The sequence below is a fragment of the Nipponia nippon genome, unplaced genomic scaffold, assembly GCF_047370975.1.
Source record: "Nipponia nippon isolate SJK-2023a ecotype South Korea unplaced genomic scaffold, ASM4737097v1 scaffold_6, whole genome shotgun sequence".
Lineage (NCBI taxonomy): Eukaryota > Metazoa > Chordata > Aves > Pelecaniformes > Threskiornithidae > Nipponia > Nipponia nippon.
This window is the reverse complement of record NW_028262380.1, coordinates 10,360,559-10,372,875: the sequence shown is the minus strand read 5'-3', so window position 1 is coordinate 10,372,875 and position 12,317 is coordinate 10,360,559. Positions and strand designations below refer to the sequence as shown.

The following is a 12,317-nucleotide window of genomic DNA, read 5'->3' as shown; positions in this document are numbered from 1 at the left end:
GAAAGAGGTTCCGTAACTTCTTGTAATATTCAGAAACTAACCAAAGTCTGCCTATGAAAGCACGTTAACTCAAGGTATTTTGAAATCCCACTGTTAGTTTGTTGCACCTAGATCAATGGCAAAAAAACCACTTAATATTTGAAAACAGCTGAACTACCCTTGTATACAATTCCATGGTAGCACCACCTTCCTAGCTTTGGAAGAGTTCTGCTCTGAGAGCTACAGCTACTGTTTCTGCACATAGGGGGAAAAAAAAAGCAAAAACAAACAAACAAACCCCAGAAAATAAGCTTTGGCTTTCAAAAAAAAATCATCTTAGTTTAAAAGCAAAATTACTTTAGTCCCAAAATACAGGAGAAATATAAAAGTTTGCCGTGCCCACAGTTAGTGCACTGTCTCCAACCACATCAACATACAGCTGTTTGCACTAGTTCTCCCTCTTTGAAAAAAGCCTCAAAGAGAAGAAGCGGTGGCAGAGCGCATTCAAGTCCGGCACCCCTGCCTAAAGCCACTTCTTTTGTCTGTAAGGAGCTGTCATTGATGCAGTCTGACAGCACAAGGCTTAAAGCAGAACAGGAGTCAAGGTAGAGCCTTATAGCACTTTGCAGAACATTACGTGCACATTACATTTAATACAGTTTCCAACAAATTTCAGCACTACACACAATGAGATATGGCCTAATAAAGAAATAAATAGATTTTAAAGAGTCATGGGTTGCATTAATAGACTTCTTCCAGAAGCAGGATTCAATTGACAGCCTTCTTTTCTTTCCCTCACCTTACAATGCTGAGATAATTAAGTTTATTTTAGATGTCACTAAAAACCTATGAAGGACATGACCAAAACTTATTAGTCAAGTTTAAAAAAAAAAAAAATTGGTTACATAATGCCATGCTCAGTTAATACGTTCAAGAGTCTTTCTTTCATGAACTCACTTCCCATTTCAAAAGGCTAAGCATATTTCATGTAACATCAATAATGTTTGCTCTTTTACAGCTCTTTCTCTCCTTATCCACATTAACTCTTCTCCTACATCATCCAAGGGGAATGATAAAGCCATTTTAGTCTTATTCTGTCCTTCCAAAGACCCCATCCTCATTCACTAACCACAGACTTCTCTTAACTTACCAGATCTGTAACAGCCACCTGTTTCTTCTGACAGATGGGGAGAACAAAAGTAGACCAAAAAAGACCAGTCCCTGAGAAAGCAATATTTTGCTACATACAAAGTATATCGAGATGCTGTTTCCGGGTCTCGTTCAGACTTCAGTCTAGTTGGTCAATATCCAGGTTTACAGCTCCTAAATAGTCGGTGGCGGCACAGAACAAACATTTGATGGACATGGCTGAACACTAACTCTGAGTTACTATGCACCACCTCTGGCGGAACCTAGACAGCCATGCTAGCACACGGCTGTGCCAAGTCCACCTGAGAGGCAGATAACTACCATGAATCCAGATCCTATACTATCTGAGATGACCAATTTTAGATGAAAGCTGGCTCAGGAGATAGATGGTCCTAACACACAGGCCATATGTGTTATGCCATATGCATTTCCCCCCCTTCCCAATAACTTTCTGAGTGTTATAACTAAATGAGATTCCCATTACTGTAAACCTCCTTCAGCTTCTGATGCTGTAGAAGAACATGCCTACTACTCTACCCTTTACTCTCCAATACCCTCTTTGGAGAATAATCTCAGCGGTTACTTCTGCGATGCTTGCAGATTTCCTAAAATAGGTGAGTGAGACCTTAAGGGGGAGGGAAAAAGAAAACTACACTAAAACACCTCTCAAGTATTTCTCTGTTGTCCACAGAAGTCTAAGTACTAAAAGCCTTAGCATAGACTTAAGTTGCCAGTGTTTACATTCTTAATTCGGAAAACTACAGATATAGTTATGGGCCCATGGAGCCCTTTACATTTTCATAGGACAACTACTGGATTTAATTACTATCACTAACATATCAATCACATAATATTTAATAAACAGATATCAATCACTAGAGTTTTATATGCTGGTGATGCATGTATTTATAGACAATCTTTAGAAAGCTTACCTCTTCAGCATATTCACAAATTTGGGACATAGACCAACCACTGCCCAGTTCTCTACACTGTTTGGTTTTGCTTTAATTTTTAAGCAGAGAAGCGGTTATTTCCAAAAAGAGCAACAACTGACTTATGGATCAAAGTGAGCAAAGCTGACATTGCCACGCAAGCCATGACTCAACTAACACTTTTGATAGTGTAGGCATAATTAATATCTAGAAGAATAAAGATAGGCATCTGAAAATTTAGATCTGGAACAGTGAAGTCCCCCAGGCTGTCAGCCGGACACTTCTATCCAGCCTACTACCCTTCCCTGGAGAAGACAAGGAACAGCTATTTAGAGCAGCAAACACTGCCCCGACAGCTGATCACATCCTCCATCTGTTCGCAACTCAACACAGACCACTGAACTGCTGCCAAAACAGTGGAAAAAAAAAAAAATCCAGCAGCTTTTTGTAAGAGCAACTGCCATCCATGTACACTCCCAGAAATTAGTCCTCGCTGCTCATTGTGGCGCAGGGCTCCTGGCTCCTCCTGCACCACCAGCAATTCACCTCCCACAGCCACGTTCTAAGATGAGTAGAAGATGAGAACATAAGAGAAGCCCTAAAGGCCAGATGCCATGGCTGACAAGTCTGCTCTAGATCAAGGCAGTCCAAAGCTCTGGACTTCAAAATAATGACTTTTGTAACCCTGTAAAGATTTAGCTATTTACCTGGATGGTGATGGTCTCACGTTTTTGAAGTTCCTTCAGAAGCAAACACTTGACAAAGTTACTACAAGTCAGTTCAACAGATCAATGCGTTAAAGGAGGACGATTGTAAAGATCTACTGTGCATGAGAACTTAACTTTGTGACATTCCGCCATAAGTAACACTACGGAGGCATCTGCAACCTATTCTGTTTCATTTCTCTAGGCTTGAGAAGAGACTACGCATAGCAATATGTCACAGAAGTACACAGAGCTTTTATTTGGAGAAATGCACAGTGGAGTCAAGCTTTTGTTTCCTCCCTGTAAATGAGCAAACCTCCCCTTTCAGTTTTAGGAAATGACCTAGGGGGTCCGTCCTCTCAACCCTTTTTGAGCTCCAGCTTTTTTTTTTTTTCTTTTTTTTTTTTTTTTTTAAGAAAAGGAAGAAGCCATAACTGAATAAGCAAGTAGAGGCTAAGCACGGCTTCCTACAGAGATTTTCCATACTATCCCACTTTGGGCACTCTGCTTATACCAAAGTCCTTCAAGGCTTCCTTTAACAAAGAGTGGAGAGAGATGGCCACTCTACAGAGTGATGCAGAACAGGAGCGCCTCCCTCTCAGATGCCTGAGCATGTTCTATCATTACTAGGAATTTTGAGATGGAGAGAACTACATTTGTGGCTTGTGCAACAGAAGGTAAGTTGATTATTTAAGAACATGGTTAACGTTCACACTCCAAGAAAGGTTTTCTCCAGCACTATCACTGGTCCAACATGAACAACTTCAGTTCAACAGCCTCAAACAGGCTCTCAGGCAACCCCATTAATTTTTCCCCTAAAATCCACTTCGTAAAATAGTGCTCAGACTAACTTCTGCACCACTAAAGCAGTTGTACATTCTAAATAAAAAAAAAAAAAGAAACTATATAGAAAAGACATAAAAAAAGAAAATATATACTTCAGGAAAATTACTATGTTGCTCGGACCTATCTTTAATACTATTTCTGGTGTGTTTCCTCACACAGCTAGGAGGTGAAGGTCAATAATATCATAGGCTGCCTTGAATTTTTACAATATAAAATTAAGTAATTCTCATGTCAAAAAAATAATGGCATATTTATTTCATTGCATTCTCAGACAGGCCTCAATTTGGGCAGTTCCCATAATAATATTAAAGAGCCGCATCATAAATGTCATTTCCCAGTTGAAGTCTTCATTTGCAGCACAAGAAATTTGGAACATATAGATTAAGATATTAGCAGAGAAAGAGAACTGAACTGCAGCATTCTTCTATTCATTTAACTCAAATTTTTCCTTTTGTTTTAATTATCCTAGGAAAATTTCACATATGGAAATCTATTTCTCAAAACAGAGCAGTCCAAAGCTACCTCAGTCGCTATGAAACTAAAAAAGTTACCACAGGAAAGGAAAATGTAGGAACTGTTTTCATTACCTTAATAAAAGAGGATATATGACCTCCTTTCCCACCAGCGAAGGAGACCCAACAAATATTAAATCTTCTTTGATTACCCAGATCCATATAAACCTGGAACATTGCCTAGCAAATCCATGAAGCCCTGTACATCCTAAGCAAAGCAAGTTTATTTCCCAGTTATTTCTCCTAATAACTTCTCCACAACATATCTTCAGCAGACCTGTATTTGTTAAGGACCACCCTCACCACACATACGTCAGGGACTAAACATTATTCTCGTACGCACCAAACACCACCAAATTGAATTTCCACATCCACTTGGCTCTCCCTACCAGGCAAGGAAAAGAGAGTAAGCCTGAATCCCTTCCTTACAGAGACTGTAAAGGAGAAAGGACCTGAGGGCTCCCCTCAAAATGGGATACCACTACAAAAGGATAAATGCCATAACCAAGAAAAGAATGTGATATTAAATACCTAAATGAAGCTTGTTTGGGATCAAAAAAAAAAAAATTGCAGGACAAGAACTCTGAATATTCTCATCAATATGCACCTATTTCAGAACTAACTTTTCATATTAAACTAGTTCCAAATTAAATCAACAAGGTTTCATTTTCACAGTCAGGAAAACAAAAGTTTGGAGGGGAAGGGAGTCACTATGGTTTTTAGAGTAAAAGGTTTCTCTCTCTCAATCTCTCTCAACCATTGTGCAACCAATACAGCAAGAAAAAAAAAAAAAATCCTTTGCCTTCACACCCAGAATCAAGTGTCTCATAACAAAGCCATAGGAGGATACTTAGCTAGTACAGATTAGACACTGCTGAACCAGATGCCATTTTTTTGGACACACTTTCCACATGTTTCATTTAACAATTCACAACCGATTATTCTCATTATCCATTGACCATGATACAGCAGGTGCAGGAGGTGGGGGAGAAATGGAGTGCTCGGGGATTGGATATACGTCAAGGTCATGAGTACACACAGGCACACACTTCCCAGGAGCAGTATTCCAAGATCTGAATGAACCACTAATACATGTGCCTGTGGTCTCAGATCTATTAGCTGAAAAATGCCATAACTGATCATGGGAAGAAGCTAAAAAAGTGCTATTAATGTGAATGTTATGCAACCATTAAGCTTGTTTTAAAGTCTGAAGTGTTCTAGTTAGATTCATTTAAGTCACAATAGATTCTCTTTCTATATTAGCAAGTTAACTCAGCCATACCACCTAAACCCAATTCTAATAGTTTCATCTCATTCTGTTACATCTCCTTTTATTAAAAAAAAACAAAAACAAAAACAAGCAGAGCATAAGCTCTTCAGTGCAGGGACTGCATGCCTATTTAAAAAAAAAAAAAAAATTGAACTGCATTTAGTCAGAGGAACAACTGTGCTACCAGACTGTCAAAAAGACTTATTTTTCATTGAGTGTTATGAGTGTTTAGAACTACTGCTTTCTCAGCCTGAAGAGTAGAAGTTACAGTACTATTCTATTTATTGGAATTTATCTAGTTTACCTGAGCCTTGACAAAAATTGGCCATAATAAGTTTGCTTTTGGAGGGGAGGAGCCTTACATAAAAGTACAAAAGCTAGCTGTTTGCTGAACTTCTGAGTTTCTGACAAAGCTCCTCTTTTGTATACTATTTCTTTTGAATGTTTGTATCATGAAGGGGAAAGAGAGAAAAGGGAAAGTCTCAAACAACAAATCAAGCACAGATATCAGTAAAATGCAAGGAACCACAAAACTGCTGGAAAAATTGGTCTAAAAGGTGGTAATGTATGGTCTGCTATGTATAGAATACCTATTTAAAAAGCAGTATCTCATAAGAAAGGAATAGTCCAGTGAAATATTTCATGAAAATTCTAGAACAGACAGCTCTCAAATGTAAGATGATTTAATACATTACTACACTTGACAGATAAACAATATTTTGAAAAATGCAAGTGAGAGAATTGTAAAATGGCTACTCAATTATCCCCCTTAATAATACAGGCCTGACTGATCTTGTAACAAACTACTACTGTAGCTGATCAGCCACTGACATACAACTCTTCACTCCAAAGTACCTGAACATATTAAGGAACAGCCAATTTTACTAAACTGATATATCTATGAGTTATGCAGTGTTTGATAAAGATAATCAAATGCATCTCACAGCATCAATAATCCAACCGTCAGTCAAAAATTTATAGGATCAAATTATGCTGGCCTGATGCAATGCATTACTGAATTTAAAAAAAAAAAAAAACAAACACCAAACAACAGACACAGGAAGCAAGATCTATTTCTTTAAATATATACATTAAACTTCAAAATATTTATTTTATTTTCTAGTTACAAATTACTGTTATTTATTGGATACTTGACTCTTCGCTCCATAACATTGCTGTAAACAGTTCTGTAAGGAAAAAAACGTAACTGCTAGGGAAGTCCTGCAGCAGCACCACACAACTAAATGACTTTGTTTCCAATTCCAGTTAAAGTCGACACAGTTACAGGTTTCCAAACCTGAGATACTCCCTTGCACTGAAACACTGCCAAAGCATCCTTAATTTCACTATCATTCTAAAACATCTGACAGCGCTAGAGAGGATGAATTCGGATGCTATAAAGCATGTGCATGGGGCAACGTAGCTTCCAGGAAGATTCCATTAGGAATGCCCACTTGCATCCCAGAACAAGACTTAGCATGTACTCTGATGGAGAATTTAGCCTACAGTCTTAAAAAAAAAAACCTCCAGATAAGATGTATAAAAACCTCAATTAAAATATATTTGTTAGCTCTAACAGGCTTAGCTAGAATTTCAATACTGGCACATGTGCTTTTAGTTTCAACCATAAATATAGATGTTGTAAAACTCTGTTCAACCTGTTTTATAAAGCATGTTGAAAGTATACCTCATTCTGAACAACTACTGACACACAAGAACACAAAGCACACATAGGGTGATTCCTTAAACATCTTGTTTCACCCTATATTTTAGACAAGTTTTGGAAGAAGCATCTAATAGAACATTAGCAGAAGGACGTTCCCACCACATCCAGAATGGATGCCCTAAAACCAGGGAAGTGACAAAAGCTGGAAACAGAAAGCATGCTAACAAGTAGAAAACATGCTGTGCAGCAAATATGAAATGCTGGGGGGTGTGTGTGTGTTATATTTTATATATTTTCAGAGATTAAACATTCCAGTTTGTCCAGCAGAGACCTGGTTGATGATTTCTCTTACCCACTAATGGGAACTTTACAATAGTCTGTGTAAGATGAAAGTAAAGCAACTCGGGTTTACTACTTTACAGCTATCGGTGCATTGCTTACTGTCTAGCCCGCCAAAACAAATATTGCACCTCATTTAGAAGTGATCAGTCATGTAAAATACACAGTTTTCTTTCTCAACTTTGTCCAGAAATAACATATGCTAGTCTTTCACTCAAAGAACGAAGTCTTGTTTTGACCATGTACCCTTAACTAGCAAATTATTAACCATTAAGGAGATCGCATTTTCATGTAAGTAATAGTCATGTAATGATGCTTTACAATTTCATCTTTGCTTTCATCTTTGAATCAAGATTATCAGTTAACTTTTAATTACTGGCAATTTTCATATGTTGCCACCATTGGAAAGGTATTGAAAATGTCAAGAAAAAGGTCACTGAAGCCAGTATGGAGGAAGTAACACCAACTTTAAACGAGTATTATAGAGTATAAGCATTTACCTTTCAGAAACTGAGCACAGGGATTTATCTATCCTCAAAACCTAATTCTAATATGCTTACTGTTTGAGTAAATAAGGTCTATGTTGCAGGTTTATTCTAGCTTAACTAACTGATCTATTTAACCAACCTAATTCCCCGTTTGTCCATCAGTCTTCAGAATCACTTGTACCACACTGTTAAGTGAAATGGAAATATTTAACAAATTGCATACACACCTAAGAGTACAAGCAAAAAAGATCAATTAAGGCAAAGTTACAAATATACTCAAAATAACACGTTGTGCATAGTTATAAGAGCATGAATAATATATCATTACAAGTAACATACAGAAGTATATTCCCAGAAATTTAGTGCTGAAATACTGTATTTAATTTTGAAGATATGACTTATGCTTTCCAAGTGAAGACTCCTGAAGACTGAGAAATTTTATTAGGAACTACCTAGTCTGAAAGAAAGAAGAAACGTGAAGTAGGAAGACTAGCAGTAACATTCCCCTTTTAAGATGAATTTCAGAAAAAGATCTGATACAGTGCGATTAGGTTGGAACCAAAGTCCTAGACTACACATAATCACAAGATAAAAACATATCAAAATATCAGGGATAGTGGAGCCTTCGTTATTTGAATCACATCCACGTCCCATTCTGCATATCACTCCGCTGCCTGTTTTATTTCCCTTGGCATTATCGTGTTTATTCCAACAATACCTAGGAACCTGTGCCTGGAAGACCTTGCAATCTGAGATGTAAAACAAAACAAGATGCATCTTCCTGCTAGAGGTTTAACTAGAACAGAGTTTAGTGATGACTTGCAAAGTTACAAATAAAAACTTGCACACCTCTTCGCCATCATGCACATCATTCTTCTGGATATCTAAATCATGTAAGGGCTACTGTCCCAAAAGGAAATTATGCCTGAAATAAGTGTCAGATTAGAACAGACGTACAGAAATGGTTAATCTAAAGCAGTGTGGATTTTGGGTCACCAAGTATGAGTGCAAAAAGACAAGTTTTAAGGGGGGGGGGGGGGGGGGGAGTTAATCTACAATCATCAAATTGCTTGTTAAACTAGCAAAATAGATGGGCACAAAATTACACGGTGAACAAAAAAACTCCCATTTGTTACACCATGGTATTTCAGACACCCTACATCACAAAAGCCATTTCTTCTATTTCCCCCTCACGTGCACAACAAGTTTATGAGAGTGAGAGAGGAAACGCAGCAGGCTGCACGACATACACATGGAAGTCTGAAGATGCTGTCAGCAGGAAATGCTGATACCTAAATAATATGATACCTAAACGTAAGCTTTGTGTAGATAACAAAAAATTTGAGGTAACCTTTATGAGAGAAAGGGCAGTAAACTTATTTACTCTTTTGTCACTTGAGCCAGTAGAATACCTTTCTAAAGGCCTAATCCTTGAGCAATTTTTCTGGAAAAAAAAAAGACCAATTAAGCCACATAATCTGTTCCCAATAAATTTCACCATATTATGAAATAATGTAACAGATCTAAATTATTCTGAGGCACCAGAGTGCAAACCACAGCCCAAGCTACAACGAACCTCCTATGCTTAACGAAGTTGTCTGCTGCAAAAAAGGCCCCAATATTAATGGAAAAAAATACACACAAAGGTCTATTTTTGCTTTTTCAAGGCCTGCCCGCCTATTTCTTACAGCTCCTCCGTTAAGGTGGGGCCCGAGTGCGAAGACCCCCGAGGATGGCGGCCCCGGAGCTGCCTCCTGCCGGGATTTCAGGAGAAACCCCGGGACGCCGCGGCCCCGAGCAGCCTGCGCTGCCCTTCCCCCACAAAGGGTGGGGAGCCGGGGACACTGCCCAGCCCCACCGCCCCGCCAAGCAGGGCAGCGCCGCGGCCCCCCGCCGCTGCCAGGGGCCCGGCGCTCCCTTCCCCCGCCCCGCCGAGGCCCCGGGGCCCGCACCCGCCGAAAAGGGCAGGAGGAGAAGGCGGATGGCGCGGCGGCAGCTCCCCACCCCCCGCCCCGGCTGCCAGCGCCGCCCGCCCGGGTGGGTGTGTGCCGGGCCCGCCGCAGCGGGATGTCACCGCCGCCCGCCCTGGCCCCCCCCCCCTCACCTCGCCGTGTCCCGCCGCGGCCCCGCCGCCGCCGCCCAGGGCTCCGTTGCCGGCGGCCGTCGCCGGCGCTGTCAGCAGGCCGCCCACCGCGCTCGGCGAGGCGGCGGCCGCCTGGGTCGCAGCCCGCAGAGGGGCCGCTCCCGCCGCCGCCCCGGCCTTGCCCAGGCCTCCGGCGCCGCCGCCGCCGCTGGGTCCCGGCCCGCCGGTGCTGCTGAGGCCTCCGCCCCGCTTGTTCTTCCGCCGCTTGGCTCCGCGCTTGGCGTCGGCCGGACTCATCGTGCCTGACACCCGGGCAAGGGAGGAGGGAGCGGGGGGGAGGAGGAGGAGGAGGAGAAGGAGGAGGAGGGGAAGGGGCGCAGGGCCGCCGGGAGCGCCCGGGAGCGGAGGGGACGGGCAGGGCCGGGGCACGGGCCACCCCGGGCGCCGAAGAGCGGAGCGCACCGACTGTCACGGCAACGGGGACTCCCTCGGCCCCAGCGCCGCTGACCAGAGTTACCGTCCAATATGGCGGACACAAGGGGAAAGTGATCCCCCTTTACGTCGGGGGGCTCCCCCTTGCGCTGACGGGAACCCGCCCCGCGGGGCACGCTGGGATGCGTAGTTCCCGCGCGGCGCCGCAACCCGTCGTTGAGGGGAACTGCGGACTACAACTCCCGGCGTGCACTGCGAGGCCCGCCTGGGCGCGGCCGGCGAGCTCCTCCGTCCCCGCGGTGGCCGCTGGGAGTTGTAGTCCTCGCCGCCGCCGTTAGCCCCGCCGGCCGACGTTGCCACCCCGGTCAAGGGACTACACCTCCGCCCAGCAGCCGGCGAGCACCACGTGATGCGCTCCCCCGCGTCTTAAAGGGGCCGCAAGCTCCCGGTCGCTCTGGGAGGGGGGTGAGGCGACAGGGGCTGCGTTCCCTCAGAGAGGCGGGTGGGCTGCGGCCCCTTCCGCGGGGCTTGCCCCCCGCGGAAGGGGCCGCAGCCCACCCGCCTCTCTGAGAGAACATAACCCCTTGACAGCCAACCGCTTCGGCATCGTGTGTTGCTCGCTGCCGCTGGCTTTGTGGGGCCTTCACCCCCCACAAACACCGCCTTCCCCAAATCCTGCACAGGGCAGGCTGAAAATGGCGGTTACACCCCTCAGGCTGGTGGCTGAGGGCCTTGCGCTCCCCTTGAAGAGCCCCGAGGCCTTTGCTCGTGAGGCAAGTGGGCCTCAGCCATGGGGCTCCTCACTCCTGAGGTGCCGGCCTCTGGGTGAGGCCGAAGGAGGCTCTCCTGTAGCTGAACTCCATCAATGGCGACAGCCGGACTGTTTCTCCTACCACCATCGCCTGCCCGCGGATTATAAACCGCAGTCGCCAGCGTTTCCCCAGGTTGTTCTCCGCAACGCGCGGGCCCAGGGAAGATGAAATGCTGTAGCGCTGGGTTTTGACGTGGCTGGCCGGCGTGATGTAAAAATAATAGATACGAGCACATTAAACCTAGCGATAACTTATGGCGGTATAAAATCTCATTGCAGCATTAAAATTTTGATGGGGTTGCGTGGTAGTGATGGTGGGTTAGAGTATAGCTCAGGGGCACCGGCATATTTGCCTTCCATTCACCGATGACTGTACACACCGAAAAGGTCACGGAAAAGACAGCTCAGGAGTTTGGGGAGGGAAATGGAAGAAGGTGCTAATTTCAGCGTGTCCTGATGAGAGGTTGGCAGCTCCAGCAGAAGCTGCCATCCATGCTGAAGCTGTTCCAGCGTTACTTTGCCTCGGTACACACGGAGGAGCTTTGCATGTACACGCAGGCAGCTGTGAAACCAGGAGAACATGTTTGTTCGTTCTGTGGTCTAGTAAATGGTGAGGTTTTTGGGGCAGGGCCCCAGTCTTCGTAAACGCGTTCAATGCTCAGCACGCACAGCGCTGCATAAACAGCAAATAGCAGTGGCAAGAGTAGGGGCTATACAAAACTCACGCAATTGTATGCAGCCTTTTGCCACAAACAAATAAATTCTCAGCCTTGTAGTATAAATTCAAAGTTGACTTCGTATGACATCTCTTCTTAATATATGGCGTTATTTTCAGAGCTAACATCTTTCATTTGAAATGGTGACACGTCTTATTTCAGTCTTATATAGGGCCGTCTTTATCTTCCTTTCAGAATTATATTTTCACTTGGCCCCTGTTCATTTAACACCATGCTTCTGAAAGAAAGATTACAGCTCTGTCAGTCTCTCTATCCCCTATGTATTACAGATAAAACGCATTATTATGAGAAACTATTATAGTAAAATCACTCAACCGTACAGGAGCTAAAGTAATACTACTTAGTCTGACATTACAGCATTTAATTCCC

At 43.4% G+C, this 12,317-nt stretch overlaps 1 protein-coding gene across 3 annotated transcripts in view; it reads right to left on the bottom strand.

The window, feature by feature from the left end:
* The window catches only part of FAM193A (family with sequence similarity 193 member A), an 84,904-nt gene extending 74,365 nt beyond the window's left edge, over positions 1-10,539 (bottom strand). For 2 of the 3 annotated variants that reach the window (XM_087737839.1, XM_087737840.1), the window contains exon 1: positions 9,990-10,538. In XM_087737839.1, coding sequence (XP_087593965.1) covers positions 9,990-10,265 — 276 coding nt within the window. In that variant the 5' untranslated portion in view covers positions 10,266-10,538. Of the gene's footprint in view, positions 1-9,989 lie in introns of all 3 variants that reach the window. The other variant, XR_015700083.1, reaches the window with a different exon arrangement.
* Between the last annotated feature and the right edge of the window lie 1,778 nt (positions 10,540-12,317).